The 24,711-nt window shown below is 46.1% G+C and overlaps 2 protein-coding genes across 2 annotated transcripts; one reads left to right on the top strand and one right to left on the bottom strand.

Annotated features, from left to right (window-relative positions):
- Window positions 1-949: 949 nt before the first annotated feature.
- CUNH11orf16 (chromosome unknown C11orf16 homolog) lies at window positions 950-8,734 on the top strand. Its single transcript, XM_053673145.1, has 5 exons — window positions 950-1,116; window positions 2,357-2,513; window positions 3,690-3,921; window positions 4,568-5,200; window positions 8,526-8,734. The coding sequence occupies exons 1-5, from the start codon at window positions 950-952 to the stop codon at window positions 8,732-8,734; spliced, it is 1,398 nt and encodes a 465-aa protein (XP_053529120.1).
- Window positions 8,409-17,608, bottom strand: AKIP1 (A-kinase interacting protein 1). Its single transcript, XM_037133860.2, has 6 exons — window positions 17,520-17,608; window positions 17,103-17,330; window positions 16,544-16,624; window positions 14,371-14,475; window positions 13,003-13,074; window positions 8,409-10,320 (listed from the first exon to the last, which is right to left on the bottom strand). The coding sequence occupies exons 1-6, from the start codon at window positions 17,526-17,528 to the stop codon at window positions 10,177-10,179; spliced, it is 639 nt and encodes a 212-aa protein (XP_036989755.1). The 5' UTR covers window positions 17,529-17,608; the 3' UTR covers window positions 8,409-10,176.
- Window positions 17,609-24,711: the final 7,103 nt, after the last annotated feature.

Genomic DNA, 24,711 nt, shown 5'->3' with positions numbered 1-24,711 from the left:
AGCTTGTGGGAATTGAAGCTACCAATACCTTTCTCTCCAATATCCCCCTCTTTATAGATGGAGAATAACCGCCTGCCCCTCACCAGGCTCATGCCTCCCAAGGCCCCCTGTCAGCCCCTGCACATGCTCAGTACACTCAGCCCACAGTGTTCCTTCTGGCTCACAGCCATGGCAACCTGCTTGGCAACCAGGAGTCAGTTGGGCTCAGGCCCTGAGCCCCAACTGTCGAAAGGGCTGAGGCCGAGGTGGAGGAGGCTGGGTCTGTGGGTAAGTGCCTTCGGGTTCAGACCTGTGGACTTGGGCAGGGACAGACCCTGACAGGGCTCTGGGGGGCTGGGGCAGCAGAGCATGCTCTTGGGCCCTGGGTTGCAGCTGTTGCCCCTGAACAGGTCTGTGGAGGCCACAGCCCTGGGATCTCAGCTGGGTCTGGGCCTGGGCCTGAGTTGATCCTATAGATGACTGGGTCAGGAGGGTGTCTGTGGCTTGGGCTAGGGGTCACTTCACCATCAGGGGTAGGATTTGTGAAGGGAAGTATGGTCTTACCCTCCCCTACCCTCAGGAGTCCTACAACTGGGGAGAAGGAAGGAGGAGAAAACTAAGGTAGATACTGAGCTCCTTCCGTGCCAGGTGCTTTCCATATATTACCTCCTGACTGCGTGTAACAAGTGCTGAGGTGAAGAGAGCACACAGCCCGCAGGCTGTGAAGAATTTAAAGCAGATTTGTCTTCAATCACAGCTCCTGCTCTTTTCCACCCTGTTCTGAACTGAGGTGCCCAGGGCAGGTGGTTCAGAGGCCACTCTGAGCATCTGTGGGAGCGAGTGGAGCCCCAGAGAGGCCACTGACCACTGACTGCAGAGCTGAGCCCCGTCCCAGCCCGGTGTCCTCTGCTGGGCTTCATGCAATTCAGATAATGGCGGTGCTTATTCTCAGGCGGTTTCTCCGAAGTCCATGGAATCCCCCGCAGAGCCTGGGATGCCTTTGCCCAAATACTGCAGCGTGGCCACAACCCTGGAGGTCCCCGCCTGGGCCGGCACTGCTCCTCCCTGGGACTTGGCCTTTGCCTGCCCCTTTGGCCCCCAAGCATCCTGGCTCGCCTGGCACAGCCCTCTCACCAGGTACCGGGCCCCGCCCCTCCGGAGGAAGTTGGTGGTCATCCCCTTTTTCTTCTGTGTCCTTTGGTTCTGCACAGTGTACCGTGAGGGAGAGAACTTGCTTCCTGGGAAGGCCGAAAGTGTTCCTTACTGTGTGGGCTATGATTTGCTTAAGGTAATACATGCCCCCAACCTAAACTGTGCTCCCATGGACCTCCAGGGCTGTCCGGCTCTTGTCCCACGGTGTAGCAGAGTGGCATGTATCAGAGTGTGAGAGAAGGCAGTCAGGTATCCCCAGTTATATCGTTTCCGGATCGTTTTAGCATCAACCATGGGACTTGTTCTGGCACTATGTGAGAAATTAGGGTTTCCGCAATCCAGAGCCAAGGTGAGATCTCCAGGCCCCTCCCCAGGTTCCCTCAGCATCCCTCTGCCCTCCTGGATCTTCGGAAACCAGATCCTCAGTCAGCTGTCTAAGGTGCTCCTACTAAAGGGGAAAGGCCCCTCAGCCTATAAGCACATACTAGCCATTAAGTCCCAGGGACTGCCCCTCCATTCAGCCTGCCCAGCTTAGAGACATGGCCGCTCGAACCCTTAGTAGCCGGCCCTGTCTCTTGATTCTCCTAGGTAGGCCATCTCGGCTTGCCCTATAGCCTGGCTTGCCCACGAAAGTAAACAGCTTCTTCAGAAACCCAAGCTCTGATTCACCGGTCCCTCCGTCCCTGGCTCGGCTGTGTCCACAAAATTCCCAGAACCAGCTTCTCCTTGTCTCTGTCCCCACAGCCTCTGTCCAGCTCCTCGGTGCCTCCCCTGCACACGCGCTTCCTCCCCCCTCTGACCCCACAGCGCCACACATTCTCACACACTTGCTGCTTGGGCATCACCATCCAAGCCCCCACACCTCCTCCTGGAATCCCACACACCCACTTAGGATGCACCATTGCGGTATTCTTCTCCGGGCTGCTATCTGATCTCAGAAACAGCATTAACTAACTTGACTATACAAGGCTAATCACATTCTGATGACTTTGAAAGTTTCCAGTCCTCAAACAATGGTTCCCTCCTCCATCCTCTCCTGCCCCATCCCACAGTTTACCGCACCGAGGAGTCACAGATGGGCACTTTGTAAGTGGATTTCTGTTCATATAGCTTTATATGTCACACGCACACCTCAGTGCTGCTCAAATCTCTCTGTGAAACGTGTTTCTCGATGTGTTGAGGGCTGGGTCTTCTCTACTTCCTAATTCCGTTTGCTTTTTCCCAGATGTGTGTCTTATCAACCGTATCTCCACGTGGCTGAGCCAGCGCGGCAGGGGCCCTGTTGGCTGGGAAGAGCGGGAGACACCGCTGGCACGTGGGTCTTGGCGAGAAGGGAGCCAGATGGCTTTTATTACCGGGCTCAGATAAAGACAGCTCCAGAGGCAAGTCCCTCACCACCCACGTCTCCCCGGCACCCTCCTCCTCTGGTGGCCCTGTCACACCCGACATTCCTCAGCAGTGTGTGCCCAGCAGTTCAGGTTCTTGGAGAAGCACAGCTCTCCCCTGGCTGGGCTGTGCAGGTGGAAATGCGGTGTCAGTGAGTGCATTAGTACGCTAGGGCTGTGTAAGAACATGGTGCCAACAGAATGGCTTAAACAGCAACAGAAATTTGTTGTAAAAGTACTTTGTTCGGTAAGATTCAATGTGTGCGATTCTTGGGCAACAGCCTAAGGGAAGCAGGAGCAAACGCGTGTGCCTGTGTGCATGCCTGTGCGCCCGCACACGCAGAAGCACGGGAACCTGCACTCGGGAGCTGGGCCCGGCTTTTACTTCGGCGGCTGCTCACTTCGGAACTTTTCTCTTCTTTATGGAGGCAGACTGTGGGACTGGGGGGCGTGGAAGAAAGACTAGTGTGAGTTCTGACAAAACACATGACTGATAAAATCTCCAGTGAAAAGTCACTTTGTCATTTTCAAGTAACCAATTCATGAATTCAAATGAAATGTTAGCAGGGTTTTGCTCAAATAGAGAGGTTTTGTCTAGTGATTTGTTAACCAGAATTTATTTCTTTTCAAAAGCATACTGAGCTCTCAAAAAAGCTCACACTTGAAACTAACCTCAGTGCTTCTCCCGCCCTTTCCTCACCGGTGTGACGAGGGCTGAGGGCTGCCCCAGCACCCCAGCCACTCCTTGCCCTCGTGGGCCTGCGGGTGGAGACACTGTCGCTGGCTGGTCCTGGACACAGGGACGAACTTCTTGGACATGCTAGCGGCCAGTGGAGTGCCCTGGGGAAAGAGCCAGAGGACCCAGGGTTTGCAGGACAAAAACAAGAACAGAAGAGGAAACAAGAAAAGGACGAGAATGGGAAGGAAGGGCAGGACCGGGTGAACAAGAGCTGCCCCGGCAAGAAGAGGTGGAGAAGGAGGAACACCCTCCCACGCCGCGCCGTCTCTGCTCCCGTGGGCTCTGAGCAGTACCTGCCCCTCCCTCCTCTGAATGGCCCTCGTGTTTGTGAGGAAGTCTCCGGCCTGGTTCCAGGTCACAGCTGCAGGGAGCCGTGGTGCTCCTCGTGGTGCTTCCTCCCCCAGACCTTATTCTGAGTGTTTTCTTTCCCACAGCTGGAGAGGCAGGGGGCCCTGCTTGTGGAATTTGAGGCTCCGCTTGTCACAGGCCCAGAGCTGCCAGCCCAGCGGCAGAACGTGGTCTTAGGAGAAGATGTTGTTCAGTTCTCACCATCCACGGAACACTCACTGCACCCTGGGGACAAGGTGCTGGCCCCCTGGGAGCCAGACAGACAGCGGTATGGCCCTGCCACTGTCTTGGGCTTGGAGGCGAGAGATCCCCAGAGAGGTAAGGCCAGCTGCTCTGACCTACCGGCTCCCAGGGGGAACCAGGCTGGCGATCAGGCCAGAGGAGAGCGCAAAGGGGTCTCTACAGCTTAGGGGTCTCTACAGCTTAGGGGTCTTAGAGGCATTAAAAAAAACAAAACACCCTTACCTCCTCACTAGCAGTTTAACCTGGGGTGTGGCAAAAAAAATCTACAAATCATATCGTTGAGATTAAAAAATATTTTTCATCAGGGCAAAATAGTCTAAAACTATTATGTCTATGTTGGTTAGCCAACCTGTGCTGTGGTGGGTTATCCTGGGGTTACACCAGTACTCGTGACCTGTCCCCCACCAAATCGTCCAGAGACTGGGACAGTCCCCTTCTACAGGGCCGACCAGTCGGCATCACCGTAATTCAGAGAATGGCAGAAGGAGGTTCCCCCTTCCAGCCCCCACACTAGGAGGCACTTTGGTTTTGACGTCAGAACTGAGGCTGGGAGGCGCACAGGTGCGCTGACGTGAGGGCTGCTCCTGCAGACTCTCTGGGAGAAGTCCGTGTGAGGAGGCAGCGGGGCAGCGGGGCTGCCTCTGGGGAGAGGAGAGCCCCTATCTCATGGCGTAGAAGAAGAGGTAGTTGTAACAAAATGTCGCCCTTTTCTGTTATGTAGCATGGAAAGAAGAAATTACTGTCCACTTCTGGAATGGCAAGACAGCCACGGTGCCTCCAGGTGGGGTCAGCTGGGTGCCCCCCGCTGTCTGGAAGAAGGCTGTGGAGAAGCTGCGCCGGCCTTTGACCAGGGAGCACCCCAGTGCCCTGCTCAGGGCGCCCTGCTGCTCCCTGCTGGGGCCGGGCACTGGATGTGTGACCCACGGGTTTCCACTTGGCCCCCCGCTCCTGTGCCCTCCCCGCCACCCCCACGCCTGCTGCCAGCTGCTGTGCCAGGGCTGCCCCGGCTGCCCTTTGGCCGGACCTACCTGGTGGCCTCTAACCAGGGCCTCGGGCGTCACAGCAAGAGAACATCCAGAGGCAGAGCTGAAGCCCACAGCACAGCTTTTGCCCCTGGAGGCTCCTAAAGAGGAGGAAGTAGCAGTGCCAGCTCCCATAGCTGTGTCCTCCTCCTCTGAAGAGGATGTGGAGAAGGATCTGGAGATGGGCGCCTCCCAGAGGCCGATGGTGGACAGTACAGCCAACACAGACCCTGTCCCTGCTGAGAAGACTCGGAGGCGGCCGGGTGGCCCCTCCCAGCCCGAGTGGAGGTACTGGAGGAGAAACGGGCAGGAGCCCCAGCCTGGGAAGCCAGGTATACCTTCCTGTAAGGCGGGGCTGAGGCCCTTGCCCCCTTCTCTCCCTTGTGTCTCTTGGGAATCTGAGCCACGTGACCACTAAACTGGGAGTGGAAATAATAAGCAGAGTCTGTGATAAGAGGGAAATAAATGGTAGGTTTCCATCTCAGCAGTAAAGCCCAGCAGGAAAGGATGGGGTGATTTTCTTGCAGAGGTTCACCTCTCTCTTTAACAGCTGTCCTTTCTTCACTAGTCTCTCCTAGAGGTCCTGCTGCTAACCTTTGCTTTTATAGTATCTGCCCCCTCACCCTTTTTGTTCTCGGAGGCCTTGATTTGCCTCTAGATGAAGCACCTAAACGCCTCCAGGGGCTGATTAGTCTTCAGTGCCCCAAGAAGCCCAGAAACGACTTTTCAAACCCCAGTGGTCAGGCCCTACTCTCCAGAGGGGGCCCTTACTAGGTCAGAAGCAGGGCCCTGCACCGTGCCGCTCATTCTTACAGCTCAGAGGGAGGCAGTGTTATTGTTTGCAATCTGCAGCCATCCCCAAACTTCTTCTTTTAAAAAAATTAATTTAATTTATTTTGAGAGAGAGGGAAAGGGAGAGAGAAAGAGAGGGAGGGAAACATCAGTCAGTTGCCTCTCATACACCTCAGATGGAATCAAACCCACAACCCAGGCATGTGCCCTGACCGGGAATGAAACCAGCAACCTTTCACCTTGCAGAGTGAGCCCACCCCACTGAGGCACACTGGTCAGGGCCAACCCCAGACTTCTGCATCGTGGGCTAAGAGCTGTGTGATCTGCCCTCACAGGTTTAGGAGCAGTAGGTCACTGATGTGCCCACCCTGTCAAAAGTCCCAAAGTGGCCCCAGAAGAGCAGACGCCTGTCAGCCGGCCGAGCTATATGGTGGGGGATAAGCCCAGTCTTAGATGAGATTCTTGGGGTATGGGGTCACTAATTTAATATTCAGTGAAGTAAATGAACATTCCATCTGGGGCAGGGATGCTGTGAGGGTTTAAGAATATCACTGCTAAAAGCTCAAGGATCTCCAGATACCCCCGAATTGGGACCCACGTGGGTCCCGGATTAAAGCCAAGCCATCGCCCTATTTCCAGGACCGAGGCTCAGCCAGAAAGACCTTCTAGCCCACGAGGATTTCAGTCTTGCCCCAAGACAGGCTTTTTATTAGTCCTCAGTTCCAGATGGTTGAGAAATTGTTTCTACAATTCTCATTGTACTTTCTTGGTTGTCTCCCCTGGACCCCTGGGCTTTGGGGCGGGCGGGGATGGGTAGATGTCACTGCTGTTGTGTTTTTTTTTTTTTTAAATATTTTATTATTTATTTATCTTTAGAGGGGAAGGAGGGGAAGGAGAGAGGGAGAGAAACATCAATGTAGGGTTGCCTTTTGTGCGTCCCCTGCTGGGAACTGGCCTGCAGGGAACCGGCCTGCAACCCAGGCATATGCCCTGACTGGGAATCGAACCGCGATCGTGTGGTTCGCAGGCCCGCGCTCAATCCACTGAGCTACACCAGCCAGGGCTTGCTGTTGTGTTTTATCAGAGGGCGCCAGGCCTTCCTCAGCTTTCAAAGTGTGGGATCTCTCCCCCACCTCTGGGAGGAAAACAGTAAAAGGACAAGAATCTAGCCATGATCAGCTGAGCTGTTCCTCCCCTATCTGAGAAAAAATATATTAGAAATAGGGGTGGGCAAAAGTAAGTTTACAGTTGTAATACAAGTAATATGATGATAATAATAATCCAAGGCTAAACTATTTCTCTACTTTTGCCCACCCTGTTCAAAGGCTGGGGGAGGTCCCTGTGCTTCTGTGAAATGGGTCACTCCAGTCTCACAGAGGGAAACATTGGGCAGCCTGGGCGAAGCTACTTAGATGTGCCCTCCCAACAGGGGCTAATACAGGGAAACTGGTGCCCAGACCTGGGGTGCTCACGCTGAATTCTCCATAGCTTCTACCACCTCCTGCTTCAGCACAGTGGGGAGAAAGAAAAGCTGTATCTTCAGAGGAGTCTGTGGGGAACAGCTGGGCAGCCCAGGCCCTGCTTCACGGAGAGGGGCACCAGCGGGGTCGAGGTGGTCAGACGTGCCCCAGGTACATATTCCCGCTGCGTGGCCGGCCCCACAGCGTCCTCTGGACTGGCGCCAAACCGGAGCCCAGCCCGGGCCCAGAGCACACATTGCTTTTATTCCCCCTGCCTGCCTACCCACCTAATCCTACCTCAGCCTCTCTCCCCATCGCCATATTTAAACAAATCCACTGCAAAGTTTTACTTCCCAAAATAGGTGATAATAATTGGCTACATAAAGAGAAATATAGTATCTTTGGGTACTTGGCCTGGCTGTCCTCCAGGTGCTGGATCGCTTGTTGCTCCAGGCGAAGGTAGTCGCTAGAGCTGAACTGGGAGAATCAGTGGGCCTGTCTTCTGCCCAGTCCCAACCTGAGATGGGGCGTGGAGGGAGGGGCCATCCCTGGCCGTTGCCACAGGTGGGCCGCTATATGCCACAACAGACTAGTGATGATGACACAATGCCAAACCCCAGGGCTTTTCTCCCGCAACCCCCCCCCCCACCTGGTTTTTGTATTTTTTAAGGGAATATGTGTTCTGTGTCCTCCAGCTGTGCCTGGTGGCCACCACGTACTGATGCTCAACAGTCAGTCTCAGGCTCTGCCTCTTAACCCTCTCACATGGGTCCCTCCACCCTCCACACTTTTTTTGTTACTTTGACATACAGGCAGTGAGGTTACCATCTGATCCTAAAACAGCAATCCTGGAGAGGCCAGACTGTTGGCTACCAGCAGCCACTTTGCTCTCCTCCCTTGCTTAGGGCTGAAACAGGATTTAATCTGTAGTTTTAAAAGTCAGGGAAGTGACGGATTTCCTTTAAAGTATTTCTTCCTTTTTATATATTGCCCTATTCCTCAGGAAGTCATCCCCCTCCCCCCCCCCCCCCCCCCCCCCCGTTTTGTGGCCTCATTCAACCTGTGAAAACTTGTTTTTCTATCAGTTTACTATCTCTGTGATCAGCATGGTTTCTGAGCTCTTTTAACTGGTGGCAGTGGGTTACCTTTGCTCCCCCTAATGGCTGGTTTGAAAAATATGCCTGCTTACTTCTACCCAATTCCAAACCTCGTGACCAGATAACACCTTTCTCAAAAGCATAATAGGCAGAAGTGATTAATACAATTTATTTCTTCTTTAAAAAGAACAGTGCTAGGAGCTTACACAGTGAAGAGATTCTGTGATCCTTGCCATAGTTGTACTTAAGCCATCAAGGCCCATCCCATCAAAATGGTGACATATTCAACATACCCCATTGAATTTTAGGGTTAGGAAAAAGATGTTGTGACGCCCAGGACGTGAAGGGCAACACACAACAGAGAGATCAAACTGTAGTAGTGGGGAATGCCAAGGAGCTGGTCCTGGAAGTAACCAACACGAAGCCCGTGCAGATCCTGCCGGAGAAAGCTGCAAGCAGACCACGGAGTCAGGGAGCGGCTACAGCGTGTCCGAGAGGCCAGAGCTGCTCAGACTAAATGCCCTGAGGACCCAGGTAAAGCAGCATGGCTCGGAAGGGACTTTTTAAATTTTTTCAGTGACAGTTGACAGTCAACATTATTTTAGTTTCAGATGTACAGCATAGTTGTTAGACAATCACATAATTTACAAAATGACATCCTGATAATTCCTTCATCCACCTGGCACCGCACAGTTATCACAACATCATCGACTATATTCCCTACGCTGCACTTTATGTCGCCATGACTATTTTGTAACTGCCTTGTTTTTCCTTCTGAATCCCTTGGGAAGGGGCTCCCGGACTCCTCCTATGGTTCTTCAACCTTTTGGGGTCACACCCTCTTTGAAAATAAAACCCATCTCTTCTTTCCAGAAAAATTGACATACCCACAATTTTGCACATAATTTCAAACAGCTTACAGAACCCACAAAGGTCATCATAAGCTTCTTAGGGGAGCAAGGGTCCCCAGTTAGATGACCCTTATTTGGTGGTAGGCGCGGGTCTGCTCTACTAGGCCCTGTGCCGTGGGAGTCTGATTCTCATTAGGAGTGCTAATACAGCGCTACTTAAAACTTCATGTTCATCATGTAAAGCGCCGGCGCTTTTCCCCTGAGGGAAGACTTGTCATGTTCAAAATGAGATGAATAACTAGGCAACTCAACTGAGAGGTGCAGCAGTAACACTATCGGCGAGGTAGCTTCAATGCTAAGGACTCACTGATGACTTTTTAAAATCAGTGCCCTTTGATCCTTAAAATTACTTTTGGTCTGACTCTGAGGGCTTTTTTCCCCTTATAGGAAGCTACAGACAGTAAATTCCTGAGGAGGAGTTACAGAGTGGCTGGCAAAGCCTCCAGTGGAAGGAGGTAGCGTGCAGGCCACGGGGGATAGCTGAATGAGCAGCAGCATCGTCGCCCCACTAAGACTTCCCTGCAGAGGGGCGGCAGGGAGGCACCTGTGGTGAGAGGCACTGGTGTGCTGGCGGCCCTGGCCAGGGCTGCCGGCCCGGTGGGGTCAGCTTGGAGGACGCTACTCCACACAAGTCACAGGAGACGTGGTCGGCCTGCTTGGGGCGTCTGCGTCCACAGCCTCTCTGCCGTGTTTTCATAAAGCCTACAGTTGTACAGGAGCAACATTTTGTTGCTCCTAATACTAATAAAAAGGTATTCTCTTTATTTCCAAATTGAGTCTCCTTTTTATTATCATGATTAACCTTTACTTGGAAAGCAAGCAGTAAAAACTATTCAGATAGCCATTATTACTTTCAGGGAAAACAGGGTAAGAGGACTTCTACACTTAAAAAAAAAAAATAGGCCCTGAAAGAGACAAGCGCCAGTTCCCCGTAAGGCCGACCCTTTACGGTTGTTGCCCAAAGCAGGATGGATGTGTAAATGTTACGAGAATCACGTGGTGGTTTTATTCTCCTTGCTACTTAAAAAAGGTAACGTGATAGTCAATATCATATGGGGAAAACCAAGTCCACACTTTGTCCTGAATCAACTGCCACCACTTGAGTCTTCTTGGTTAGATCATTTGCACCCACAGTGACAGAATAGGTCCCTGGATACACTTCTATGTAGAGGTCCTTAGAGATGTTGTCAGCCTGGAAGGAAAGCAAATATTAGCAGCTTAGAGGTTTTTATATCCCAATGCCCAGGGCACCCCTACCAGGCTACCTCTGTGTGCCAGAGGCCGGATGGAGTGCAGCATTAATGTGGAAGACCGAGGTCCTGCTTTCAAGTCTCAGCCACATGATAGGACTATCCCTTGGGTAAGTCTCCGTGTCTCCTTATGTGTGTTTCCTTAGTTCTAAGACTGTGGTAATACCTACCCCCTGATGTGAGCACACTGTAAATACCCAAGTATTATAGGAACATGAAGGTTCATAACAGGAACACTCTAGCTAGAGGAGAGAGAGGGAAAGGCTAAGTCCACTGTTTTGGGACCAAAAGCAGACAGTGGCACTTCTTAGCCCAGATTAGCAGTAATGCAGAGGCACCCTGGAATTATGAGAATCATTCTTTTCCAATGTGTTTTTGCTAAATTCATTATTGGGATGATGAAGTATTTCTCCCAAGGCTGTGAATTCTATAAGTAGATTCCATTTTGTCACGCAGCAAGCCGGCCGGCTGGCAAAAGCTATTCCTGGGCAGACTGGTTCTCCGATAGTGCAAAACACGGGACACTGGAGGAAGTGGGAAGACTGATGTGTAGAGCTGAGCTGAGCATGGACTTCACACACGGTGGGGAAGTGGGTCGCGGCAGGTGTGCAAGCAGAGGAGGGCATCTTAGTTTAGATGGCAAAAGAGCAAAGTTGCAAACCAGGAAGGGGCCTGTCATTTAGTGCCAAGGCTCTTATTCCACAGCTGGGTGACCACTCATGCTCACTCAGTGCCCAAAAGGAGAAGCTGTCATTTCTGCCACCACCACCACTCCCAGGGAGGGGACCAAAGCATTGGCCAGCAAATTCTACTAGGAAGATGAATGATAATACTTGTACTTTAAAAAAAAATTATTTATCTTTAGAAGGGAAGGGAAGGAGAGAGGGAGAGAAATATCAATGTATGGTTGCTTCTCATGTGTCCCCTGCTAGGAACTGGCCTGCAACCCAAGCATATGCCCTGATCGGGAATCGAACACGATCTTTTGGTTTGCAGGCCTGCACTCAATCCACTGAGCTATACCAGCCAGGGCTCACTACTTGTACTTTTAAGAAATGTCCTCCTCCTCCACCCAATAGATTTGAAGCCATTCCCCCCGCCCAAACTGCTTTATGTTATATACTTTCATGTTATACTCCACTTACTGCAAAATCAGAGGTGTGGCATCATTTAATTGATGTGAACGACACAAGTATTTACTAGTCATCAACTACGTAAACAAAAGTAGGTTCAGAAAATACAGCTGTATCTGAATTTCAAAAAGGCAATGATGCTTCATTTGTCTGAACAAAAGGACACACATGGGCTAAGGCTGTGTGCTGCCACCATGGGGCTGTCTGGAAGGCTGGCATTACCAAAATCCTGCCAATGCTGCAGGCACCTAAGCCTAACCACTTATACTTGTACTAGGAGGACAGTAGTCTTATTTGCTACTTACTCTGTTATTGGGTCCACCAAAAAGTTTGTTTGGGTTTTTCCATAAGCTGGCTCTAGTAGCACTTAGTTGTCTTTTAACTTTATTCAAAACAATTTTGTTAGGTTGTATTGTGACAGCTGTCATATCAGTGTGCATTTAAAAAAAACATAAAAATTGGTGAATTTTTATGTAGCCATTTCATATTGAAGATGGAATAAGGAACATTTTTGGCATATTATGTTTTATTATTTCAAGAAAGGTAAAAACGCAACTGAAATGCAAAAAAAAAATTTGTGTAGTTTATGGACAAGGTGCTGTGACTGATCAAAACTGTCAAAAGTGGTTTGTGAAGTTTCATGTTGGAGATTTCTCACTGGATGATACTCCGCAGTCAGGTAGACCAGCTGAAGTTGACAGTGATCAAGTTGAGAACAATCAGTGTTATACTGTGCAGGAGACAGCCAACATACTCAGAATATCCACATCAGTAACGTTATTGGTGAAAAAGAAAAATGTGTCTTTTATTTACTGAGAACAGTAAACAGGCTTTTTGGCCAACCCAATATATTCTGAATCTTGGCTAGCACATTGTATACAAAAAGAAAAAAAAAAAGCAAATTACAGCAACATGCTGGAGTTCCTTTCCTCAGGATTCCAACCCTTCCGAGTTCCAAAAGATTTCCTGAGTTTAGAAACTAAAGAGTACTTAATCCTAATGAGAAACTTACCCCTATATGCTTTTTACAGAAAAACATTAGTGGAAAATGGGAACAAATCCCTTCACATGTTTTGGAACCCGATCTCACCAAATGTGTAAGTTTCAGAATGTCAGCAATGGCATTCGCTTTGCAAGCACAAGGGTCAGGCCCCTCCTGCTGCTTGAACAGATGGTGGAATTCCAGCAGGACCCAGCGCCAGCCCAGCTGAGCCATAGGAACTGAGATGGGAATACTTCACATTCTTTCCAACCACAACTATGAGTTCAGGCACAGAGCATCACTAAAGCTTCAAGTGAAGGAAGGATACCGAGAAAACAGAATTTTACACTGACCCACAATATTGTGCATGCTCCACAAGGCTAAAGACACCCCAACATACAGACACTGCAGATCCAACACCAAGAATCATAAAATAACCAGGCCAGCTGGCTCACGATTTTGCAATGGTGGTGAAGCCCCGTGTGGGACACTGGGAGCTCCGTACTCACAGGCGGGGATGTCTCTGGGATGCACTCTGGGGCTTGACAGCTGCCTCCAAATCCAAGGGATGTTGTTTTACTCTGAAGAAACAAGTAGAAACACTGTTTTGTGCCCAAGTTCTCACTTCTGGATTACAAAGAGAAACTTTCTCCTACTTCATTAGGAACTAACAATTTTTCTAAGTTGTCACCTAAATTATTAAGGCTTTTAGCGAATTCTGTGAGATATTTTTAGTCAGATGTTCACCATGATTACTTTTAACCTTCATGGGCTTTGGAGCCAGATAAACCTGAGTTTGAATCTTATGTCTGCTATTTACAGAGAGGGATTCATTTCTCTAAGCTTTGCTTTCCTAGTCTACAACATGGGGGTACGAGATTGGAGAGAAGAGTTAAAGTGTAGAAGTGGCAGACACTTAACAGGCTCTCAGAAAACAGAAGTGTCTTCAGTGCTTATCTCAGGAGTGTGGCTACCCAGAGGGGGACAGGCTGAACGATACATTCCCCTGAGAGGCACAAGCTTGCAATTTACAGGGAAAAATGGGAGAGATAGGAATGACCCTTGCCCACAAATAACCCCTTTGGCGTCAGGCCAGAAAAGGGAAGCTGGGGTTCAGGTTCTGGTGCTGCTCCTTATATCCCAGGGAACAAGAGGGGCTTCCCGTGTGCATTCAGTTCTCACACCCATCCCTATGGCCACGCTTCCCTTCCCCAAACCCACAGGCCAGAGAAGTCACAACTCCAACCTGAAGATTAGACTCGGGATTTAAGTTGGCTATTTTTTTTAGCACAACTAGGGGGGTTTAAAAACAAAAATAAAAGCACCTACTCTCCTTGGCAACAAAGGATTTCTGTCAGATCAGTTCAACAAGTAGAATCTTTGTCTTCCCCAGAATGACACGTAGTAAAAACCAGGTAAGTTTGTAGTGAGAGGCCTGTAAGTGTTATTATCTTTAGGAAAAGTATTTTGCTAAGAGACCCTCTTCTTGCACTTTTAAAAAATTACCTAAGACATGATACATATCACTACCTTAGAATAAAATATGATTATGAAAAAAAAAAAATCTCTCCCCTATCCCTAAAGTAGAAGAGGATATTCAAAGCTCTTTTCTTTGAGCCTGCCCAAGAATCCCACGGCCAGGACTGCAGGTTCGAGGGAAGATCCTACAATGGCATCAATATTATATTTTAGACAAACTCCTATTTCATGTTCACTGCCAAAAGCTTTCTGAACTGGGGGTTGATACATTTCCGTGGAGCAGTGGAATGCTGAGTCACGCAGACATCCGATAATACAGCTCCAGCAGGAGCTCCCGACAGAGGGCCTCCCACCTTGGGAGGCTCAGCGCACAGCACAGGACAGTTGAGGACCCGTACCTGACCACTCCCTAGGTCCGAGCACGAGTGCAGTTGTGACTTCCTTCTGTGATATCGATAGACGTGGGTTGCCCCTCCTTCCTCTGGCACAGATGAATAATATTTCTAGAGAAGTAATGTGAAAGATGTGGTTAAATAGTCTGGTTAAATTTTCAAAAAACTCTGTTACTTAGGCAAAATAGGGCTAAGAAGGGAGGCAAAAGAGCAAAGGTAAATTACCGGCCTGCGAAGTCATTTAACACATCTGGGCCCATGTAAACTGGCTGCAGAGAAGGAAGGTGCATTTGGCATTGCTTTGCTGCCATCTGCTGCCTCTGTAGGGCAATAGCTCTGGCCAACTAAAGCTGGGCAGGACCATGCTTTGCTGGGTTAAATAGTTTTCCTGACTGCTCCCCCATGCCAAATACACAAGCCTTTTCATCTTCTCTCATAAGTTCTGGTGCACAACAGTTCCACATTAATTGTCTAAGTCTCAGACAAGGACAAGGGAGGAAAGGGGTGTATCTCCTTGAGATTTGGAAATATAACAGGAAATGTAACAAGAGCTATGCAGCCGCTCTACCCTGTGGAGGAGGGGAGGGGAAGGAAGACGTCTCCAATTTAAGGACAATAATCCAAAGGATCAGAAAGCCGTTATATTTTTCTTGTCTGCTTCCTTCCCTTTGAAGTTAACCTTAGATTTGTCCTTGATTATGACTAATAATGAATTTATTAGTCTGTTGAATTGGAACGCAGCATAGGGACAGTATTTAAGGTAGGAGACCAAAAGAATGAGATGCTAGAGAAAGCACTTCAAGACATGGATCCAATGACGTATCTTAGGGGCTGCTTCAATATTGTGATGACAAACTTTTACTGTTTTTAATTCTATCTCAGAAAGACAAGGAGTTCTGAGGCTCCATTCCATAACAGAGACCTGAACTGAAAACCAAAATGAAGAACACCAATTTGCTAAACCTCAAACCAAAGACAAATATTATTCCTTTTAAGTTGATCACTTCACAGTAGAGCCCAAGTTATGAATTTTTCTAAAACCCCTTAACAGAGTAAGAACATAAAAGTATTCTCTGAACTACATCTCATTGGTTGGAATCTTGTTCTCAGAGCCATAGGGATTCTATGAAAGTTGTAGAAAGATTAGAGTTTTTGGAATCTTACTATATAAAACTGAAAAGCAAGACAGAAACAAGGCATTCTCTTCCTTCTCCCTTATAGACCTGCATGCTTACAACCACGTAAGAATCACAAACGGTTAAGGCTGGAAGAGACCCAGAGTCTGTTGTGATTCTTAGACCATAAAGAATGACTTCCATGCAGGTGATTTCCTTGAATTTTGGCTGGCCTGCCTTCAACATTCCCTCAATGTACTTAAAGATGACCTTAGCATAATTTTGAGAAGAGGGTCTTTAAAACCTTTGCTCATCCATTTCAATGAATGGTACCAAATGTGGTAACCATAAATCTTCATGCTCTAGTTTATGATAATTTTCTGATGTTCATCTCTCAGTGGAAACTAAAGAAACAGACTGTAAAGGCTGGAAAGGATTTTAGAGATCTTCATTCTTTCCACAGGGACAGTAAGGGTGAGTGAGACGAACTGCCCTAGGGTGTTACAGCCAGTATGTGGCAGACCTTGGGTCTGACTCCCTGGAGGCTGCTCCTGTTCCACAGAACCACCTTTGCAGCCAACAGGCAATAAGAACCCATAGAGACATACCTAAAACCTACCTTACCAGGGACTTGAAACAGGGATTAAATTCTAATGTGTGGATATTGTTTCAATACATTTTGAAAGCAGAGAGGCTCCGTTCCCATTTAGAGTGATCCTAATGAATTTTTTTTAACTCATCAGTTCAAAGTTTAAAAAACTCCAAATATTTGGGCTGGATTGTTTTGGAATTCAGCAGATGAGGGCAGAGTCACCTTTTCTGACTTGTTCGCTGCTTTATCCTCAATAATATCTACTGAATTAGGCATTCAATAAATATTGTTGAATTCTACCAATAGCTTGGATTTATCAACTGGTTTAAATCCTTAAGTGATTACAACTGACACATGAAGGGAGGGCAGGGTGAAATGGTAGTCTCCAGATTCTCCCTAAAGTCCACAAAGGTCCACTTTGTGATCCATCACCAGGCAGATCCAGGCATGGCTTCAGCTTACACCAACTTACCCCACACTGACTTGAAGTATAGTCCATGAATTCAGCCATTGTTCTGAAGGAAGCACTGAGGGTTGGGCATCTTTCTTCTCTCTATTTGAATAAATGGCAAGTCACAGGTGAGATCTGGTATTCCCTACTGGAGAATGAAGTCATTTGGGGAATAGCTTCCGTTTTACTTCTTGAAAGTCTCTGAAAGTTTAAGTTGTTGAGAGAGATTTTACTAAGAAAGAACTCCAACTCTAAAATGAGTAAATTGACATGCAATTTACCCAGGACAAAGATTGGTTTACAGGTTTTCCTCTAATCTCAGATGGTTGCATATAAGATTTTTTTTTTTTTAATTAACCAACCAGGGCCGAGCACTAGCAGTATCCTAGAGCTACCCAATAATGATCTGTAAATGTCACGAGTTTTCAAAGAGCTTTTCCGTTCACTTTCTGGACACTTCACAGCTTCCACCGCCAAGGGCAGGATCCCTCAGGTGCTTCCGTACAGTCCTTGCCCCGATCCCCAGCAGGCCACCGCTGGGCGAATGAATGGGCTGGTTCCCCAGCACAGTGGCCCTCACCTCTCCTAGGAGAAGGCGCTCGGGGCCGGCTGCGGGCCATCTTTCTCCGTAGGGCCGCTCCTGGGAAATGACCCCCACGCTGCCTTTGGGAAACTCCAGAGAAGGCCAGTCCACCGCCCTCCTCTTAGCCCGCTCCAGCACTTCTTGACCCAGCCTAGCCGAGCGCTGCAGGGAACGCCGGTCCACCCCGTTCAGCGCCGCGGCCGCCAAGCAGTTCTCCATGTAGACCTAAGCGGGCACACATATGTAAACAACGGCGGGTCAGCCGGATGCCATGACTCTGCTACAGCTTTGTGTCCGGGCCAGGGCTTCTACCGCCCCAGCGAACAGCACCCCCCGCCTCCGCCCCCAACACGCTACCCAGCGACGGCCCCCTTCGATTTCCACCTCCCCCTACCCTCCAAAGGAAGCCCTTACCCAGCCCATCTGTCAAGGCGCATGCGCTCAGCGTTCCAGCCGAGAGGGAGAGCTGAGTCTAAAGCACCCGGCGCCGGCGCAGCAGGAGGCTGGAGGGAGGCGGGGCGGGGCAGTAGGGCGGGGCGGTGGGGCGCAGGTATTGGCGGGTGGTGGAAGGCGGGGGCGCATGCCCTACGCGGGACACGCCTCCTGCGCGTTGTCCGCGACCTTTGCGTGAGGGCAGCCGAGTGAAAAGGAGAGCGCCGGAGGCGGGGGCGTTGTACGGTGGCGTGTGTAACACGCAGCCGAAGCCCTCGTGGGCTCTGTTGGAGGCGCCTCAGGGCCTGGGTCCTGGCTCTTGGAGGTCATCTCCGCTACTTAACGTAATGAACTTGATCTGACGTCAGGTGGTCTCTTGTTGAGTTAAGAAATTGTGGGAATAAGACCTCGTGCCTCTGGGCACCTCTTTCTGCCTGGTCAATATTTTGGGATGTTGCTACTTTTATTTGAGGAGTTGGGTAGGATAGGCCACACAGTGCGGCTGCCAAGGTGGCGTTTGGAGAAGGAAGTCTCTTTGGCCGGCTGGCTGTGGACGATGGGACGTTTCAGCCAGAAGGCAGGTATTTCTGGCCCACGGCCAGAGGGACGCCTTAGTTGCTTGTAGGATAATGTAATCCTCTAGTGGCAACTTCCTCGCCCCACACAATTGTGTGAGTTGAACACAGCCTTTAAGAATAGTTGAACCACGGTTAACCAGGGGATTGTGTAGTTACCTTTCCACCCCAATCCTTTCGGATATTTGATAGATGTAAGCCAAGGTCTCGTTATTTAGTGACTCCTCTACCCAACCCTGTGTGCAACAAAGCATTGGTGCTCAGGAGGGACCAATTTAAGAGAGGAAATCGAATACTCACCTAGGCTCCTCAGCAGATGACTTGATTAGCAGTTCTGAGCTATTGCCTATATAATAAAATACCTACACATTTTTGCTCATTTCCTCTCAAAAAGTTGAGAACTGGGTTTAAATTCTGACTTTGCCACTTTTTTTTTCTGTGTGATTCTGACAAATTACTTAAATCCTTCGGGCCTCAATTTTATCTCTATACCTGGGGACACCAATAGTACCAACGTCCCTAGACTATAAGCTTCTTGCAGGGACTATATCTGTCTTGTTTACTGAATTTAAGATGCATCTAGTATTATATCTGTCACAGAATGGGCTAAAAATAGCTATTGTGAATTGGGTTGCTGTAAGGATTTTGTGAAATCATTCTTGCAAAATGCTTAGCACAATGCCTTGGAAAGAATAAGTTTCCATGGATTTAGTTAGCATTATTATGTGCCAAGGCACTGCCCTAGGAGGTGTGGAGAATAGAAGATGGGAAAAAGGAAAATAAAAAGAATGACATAAAATCTGTAATGTCAAACAAAATAGGGCTTGTCATAAAGTTTAAAAAGATAGTGTTATGTAGGTTAGAGGAAAAAGAGATTATGTTTAGTTGCGGGGGAAGGGTCAAAGAAGGCTTTGTGGAGACGGAATTAGTTCAGCTATACCTTGAAGGATGGCCTAGACATTAATGAGAAAGGGGCTAGTCAGCTTACCTCTTAACTGCTTTTGTAATGAGTGTGGTCAAAGGTAGAGAATTTGGTATTCTTTTATTATGGACTTTAAGACCCTGACTCTACTACTTTTAGCTGTGTCTGTGTAACCATGAACAGCTTATGCAACTGTTCTATATCTCGGTTTTATTATTTATAAAATGGGAATGATAGTAACTAATTCTTCATAGGGTTGCTGTGAGGATCAAATAACTAATACACAGAAAATGCTTTCAATGGTATTTGGCACAAAGTTCTCCATGATCAGACGTGATCAGACTGGTCTTCCAATATGTCCTCACCTGGTTCTAGAGCCACACCTTATCTGACTTGGCTCTTCCCCAGGAATCTATTGCTACCTACTTTCATCATTTTGGTTCAGTCGAAGCATTACTTTCTTTTTGTCGAGTCAACTCTTTGAAATCTCCAGTTATTCCCAAGTTGCAACATCTGTTTTCATAGCTTTTAAAAAATATCTGTTGTGGTACTTACTTCAATCTGATTAAAATGATATGTAATTGTACTTCATTCTCTCCCAACAGCTTATGGACTCCCTGAAGGCAGGAACTGTACCTTATTTGTTCCTAAATATCCAGGGCCTGTTAATTAGTGAGTATTCAATAGACATTGTTGAATAGACTGACTCAATTTCTAATTTAAATAGACACCTCTCAAGCCAGGTAAGAGTTGGCTATAAAAAAATTACCCATGTGCACTTTAAAGAAGTGATGAATATTCAGCTATAACTAATTTTCCCAGAATTTAACATTTCGAAGTATATGAAAAAGAAGATGCTTAGAATGAAACTGAAGACTAAAGACTGGCACCAAATGAAATCTTTGCATTTATTTTTATATTTATGTTTATATGTATATCGTTTATAACTTTAAGGTTTGTACTGTAAACCACAGTTTGAGAGAATCCTTTTTCTCTTTTAAAAAATTGAATGGAAATGAGAATGATGGAACATGACTTACCATCAGGGCCCTTGTGGGTCAAACACAGCCCAAGGCAGGTACTTGAGAAAGCCATCAGTGAGACTGGGAAATGAAGGAGAACGTGGAGGAAGGGCAGATAGTGTGCTCTGGTCATCAACAGAGAGAGCAGCTGTTGGTTTGTTTTTCATGATTTATCTGTTCATGAGGGTAGATTCATTACAGAGAATATGTAGAAGTTATTTGTCTAGGTTATATGGTTTGGGGAATAGATGGGTTGGAAAAAGTCTTTACTCCTGAGATCTGAGGAATGAGATGGGTGCTGTATATTTTGGGGGAAATTTTAAGGAGAAAAAGCAAGCCTAGGGAGGAACAATGCAAATTCCTTCTTCCTCTGTGTGAAGGGATCAAAAAAGAGTTAAAAACTTAGGATGCAAAAGTGGATATTGTGCCTGAGTTAGACAATGATTTACACTGTACATACCAGAGAGTGTATAAATCACTTCATTTGACAGGTGGTATTTTTATTTCTTCAGAAGACTTAGGAGCTTTAGGCTTTATTACAGCTTTGTAAAGTAGTATTATGTATGAGTCATTAGATCATTCATTTTGCCTGATTACATCAACTCATTGGGTGATTGGGGAATGAAAGAAACTCATTATCAAAATTGCCATCTTGATTATATAGATTAAAGAGGATGAATCAAACTTCTGAGAATTTGCTTTTAGAACCTTTTAAAATTGACTGGAAGTGAACTAGTTGGTTGCAGAGCAGGAATGATTGGGGAAAAGTTTTGTCATTTAATTTAAAAGTTATCAGAGATTTGAAGGAATTATAATTTTGGAAGATATAAATAGTTAGAATCCATGTAGAATTTTTTAAAAACTATTTTATTGAGGTATAATTCCCATGTAAAATTTACCCGTGTCAAGTATACAATTTAATAATTTTTAGTGAATTTACAGAATTGTGCAAACATCATGCCAATGCAGTTTGGGAGCATTTAGATTTGCTGAAAAAGATCCCTAGTGCCCACTATATGCAGTCAGTCTCAGCTCCCACTGCTAGACCCAGACAACCAGTGTTCTGCTTGCTGTCTCTATAAATTAGCCTTTTGTGGATAAGTCATGTAAATGGATCATGAATGAAAATATGACTTTGTTGTTTGGCTTCTTTCACACAGCATAGTATTTTTGAATCTCATCCATGTTGTAGTATGTATCAGTACTTCATTCCTTTTTATGGCTGAATAATATTCCATTGCATGACTACACTACATCTGGGGTATCCACGCACCAGTTGGTGGCCATTTTTGTTGTTTCCCCTTTGGGGTTATTATGACTAAGGCTGCTATGAAAGACTGCATATAAAACTTAGTGTGGGTACCTGTCTTCATTTCTCTAGGGGAGATACTTAGGAGTGGAAATACTTGCATGGTAAATTTATGTTTAACATTTTAAGAAACTACCAGTGTGTTTTCCAAAGGGACTGTACCATTTTACATTCCCACAAGTGATGTGTGACGAGTCTAGTTTTTCTGTTTTTCTATATCTTCTTCAATACTTGTTTTTTTTATTGTAGTCATTCTAGTGAGTGTAAAGTAGTATCACATAGTGATTTTAATTTGCATTTCCTTAATGACTAGTGATGTGGATCACCTTTTCCTGTTATTAGCCATTCCTATTTCTACTTTTCTGAAATGTTTATTTAAATCTTTTGGTCATTTTTAAATTAGCTTGCTTTTTTTTATTACCAAATTGTGAGAGCTTGTACTCTGAGCAAGACTTCTTTTTTTCACTTATGTGGTAATTATTCCCCCCAGTTTATGACATGTCTTTCACTTTCTTACTGATGTCTTTTGAAGCACAAACATCTTAAATTTCGATGAAGTCCAGTTTATTGTGTTTTTTAAAATTTTATGGATTGTGCATTTGGTGTCATCTAAGAAATCTTTGATTAACCCAATGTTGCGAAAGTTTTTTCCCCATGTTTTCTTCTAAAAGTTTTATATTTTAGTTTTACACTTAGATTTATGCCATTTTGCATGTATCTGTGTGTTATGATGTAAGGGTCTTTTTTCTTGTATGTATGCATGTATGTATATATGTATTAATTTATTGTTCTATTACATTGACCCAGTTTTCCCCTGATGATGTAAGGGTCATAATTCATCTCTTTACATGCAGATGTCCAATTGTCTCAGTACCATTTGTTGAAAGACAAACCTTTTGTCTTTAAGCTTTTGCCATGAAGTTGCCTTGGCACTTTTGTTAAAAATCTGCCCTGGCCAGGTGGCTCAGTTGGTTGGAGCGCCATCCTGTACACCGAAAAATTGTGGGTTTGATCCCCAGTCTGAGCATGTGTGGGAAGCAGCCTGTTGATGTTTCTCTCTCACACTGATGTTTCTTTCTCTCCCCATTTCTCTCTCTCTCTCTCTCTCTCAACAATCAATAAGCATATCATGAGGTGAGGATTAAAAAATATCTATTGATTGTGAATATAAGAATTCAGTTTTGGACTTTTAATTGTTTCATTGATCTATATGTTTGTCCTGATGCCTGCACCACGTAGTTTTATTCTTATAGTTTTCTGGTAAGTTTGGAAATTGGGAAGTATAAATTTACCGTCTATGCTCTTAATTTTCAAAATTGTCCTGGTATTCTATGTGATTTGTACTTTCATAAAGTTTAAAATCAGCTAGTCAGCTTACAGATAATAAGTTTTAGGATTTTGATAGGAATTGCACTGGATCTATAGGTGAATTTGGGTAGAACTGTAATTTTAACAACATTAAGTTTTTAAATTCATGAACATGGTGTATCTATTTTATTTGAGTTTAGTTTCTCTCAATAATGTATAGTTATCAATGTATACCTTGCACTTCTTTTAACATTGAGTAAGTACTTTATTTTGGAATTGTTTTTTTTATTGCATTTTCATGTTATGTACTAGTATGTAGAAATGTAGTTGATTTTAGCATATTGATTTTGTGTCCTGTGATCTTGCTAAACTCATTAACTAGTATTGGTAGTTTTTTAATACTTTTTTGTTTTTGTTGTACTTGGAGTTCATTATACATCTTGAATGTTTGGATTAATTTTTTCCTCAAATTTGGAAAGTTTGTGACATTTTGTTCTTTTTAAAAAAATATATATTTTATTGATTATGCCATTACAGTTGTTCTATTCCCCCCCTTCATTCCCCTCCACCCTGCACCCCCTTGCCCCTACCATTCCCCCCTTTAGTTTATGACCACGTGTCTTAGGTTCTTTAGATTCTATATTTCCCATACTATTCTTGCCCTCCCCCTATCTATTTTCTACCTACCGTCTATGCTACTTATTTTCTGTATCTTCTCCCCCCTTCTCCTCTTCCCACTCCTTTGTTGCTAACCCTTCATGAGATCTTCATTTCTATGGTTCTGCTCCTGATCTAGCTGTCCTCTTAATTTGCTTTTGATTTAGGTGTGGTTGTTAATAACTGTGAGTTTGCTGTCCTTTCACTGTTCATCTTTTTTATCTTCTCTTTCTTAGATAAGTCCCTTTAACATTTCATATAATAAAGCCTTGGTGATGATGAACTCCTTGAATTTGATCTTATCTGGGAAGCACTTTATTTGCCCTCCATTCTAAATGAAAGCTTTGCTGGATAGAACAATCTTGGTTGTAGGTCTTTGGATTTCAAGACTTGGAATACCTCTTTCTCGCCCCTTCTTGCCTGTAAGGTCTCTTTTGAGAAATCTGCTGACAGTCTCATAGGAACTCCTCTGTAGGTGACTATCCCCTTATCTCTTGTTGCTTCTAGGATTCTCTCCTTCATTTTCATCCTGGCTAATATAATTATGATGTGCCTTGGTGTGTTTCTTCTTGGGTCCAACTTCTTTGGGACTCTCCGTGCTTCCTGGATTTCCTGGAAGTCTATTGCCTTTGCCAGATTGGGGAAGTTCTTGTTTATTATTTTTTCAAATAAGTTTTCCACTCATGGCTGTTCCTCTTCCCCTTCTGGTACCCCTTATAATTCGCATGTTTGAGCATTTAAAGATGTCCTGGAGGTTCCTAAGCCTCTCCTCCTTTTTTTGAATTCTTGTTTCTTCATATTTTTCTGTTTGGTCATTTTTTTCTTTTTTCTGGTCCACTCCCTTGATTTGAGTCCCAGTTTCCTTTCCATCACTATTGGTTTCCTCTGTATTTTCCTTCATTTCAATTAGTTTAGCCTTCATATGTTCCTCTAATTTGTGACTATAATCAACCAGTTCTGTGAGCATCCTGATCACCAGTGTTTTGAGCTGTGCATCTGAAAGTTTGGCTATTTCTTGGTCGCTTAGAGTTATAGGTTCTGGAGCTTTGAGTTATTCTTGAGCCATTTTTGGTCTGTTCGCACCCGTCAAGTATGAGGAGTGGAGCCTTAGGTGTTCACCAGGGTGGGGGCACCCAGGTTGCTGGTTTGTGATGCTGTATGTGGGGGCAGGGTCAAAAGAGGGGCAATGATGGTCCTCTCTGCGGCTTCCCGCTGCTGGGGCCTGCACGATCTGTCTCACTGCTCACTCCTTTGCTGGTTTATCGGTCTGGTTGAAGAATTCGTGTTGTCAGACTTCTGTATAGTTCAAATTTCTGTATTTTGGCTGCATTTTTCTGTTACTAAAATTTTGTTGTCTTTAAACTTGGTTGTGCGAGAAGGC

This window comes from Artibeus jamaicensis, unplaced genomic scaffold, assembly GCF_021234435.1.
Source record: "Artibeus jamaicensis isolate MK-2021 breed Jamaican fruit bat unplaced genomic scaffold, CSHL_Jam_final contig_797, whole genome shotgun sequence".
In the NCBI taxonomy this organism is placed as follows: Eukaryota; Metazoa; Chordata; class Mammalia; order Chiroptera; family Phyllostomidae; genus Artibeus; species Artibeus jamaicensis.
Note: the sequence above shows the minus strand (reverse complement) of the source record. Positions and strands in the feature narration are given on the sequence as shown.

Bases quoted from the DNA above. Each gene is read 5' to 3' on its own strand.
- CUNH11orf16 (XM_053673145.1), top strand. From the start codon at position 950: ATGGAATCCCCCGCAGAGCCTGGGATGCCTTTGCCCAAATACTGCAGC. The intron at 2,514-3,689 runs GCAAGTCCCTCA...TCTTTCCCACAG, and splicing joins AGATAAAGACAGCTCCAGAG to CTGGAGAGGCAGGGGGCCCT. The intron at 3,922-4,567 runs GTAAGGCCAGCT...TCTGTTATGTAG, and splicing joins GGCGAGAGATCCCCAGAGAG to CATGGAAAGAAGAAATTACT.
- AKIP1 (XM_037133860.2), bottom strand. The intron at 16,625-17,102 runs GTGAGGGCCACT...TTATTCAAATAG, and splicing joins AGCGCCTTCTCCTAGGAGAG to AGAGAAGAAAGATGCCCAAC. The intron at 10,321-13,002 runs GTGAGTACGGAG...CTTTCCTTCCAG, and splicing joins TCCCAGAGACATCCCCGCCT to GCTGACAACATCTCTAAGGA.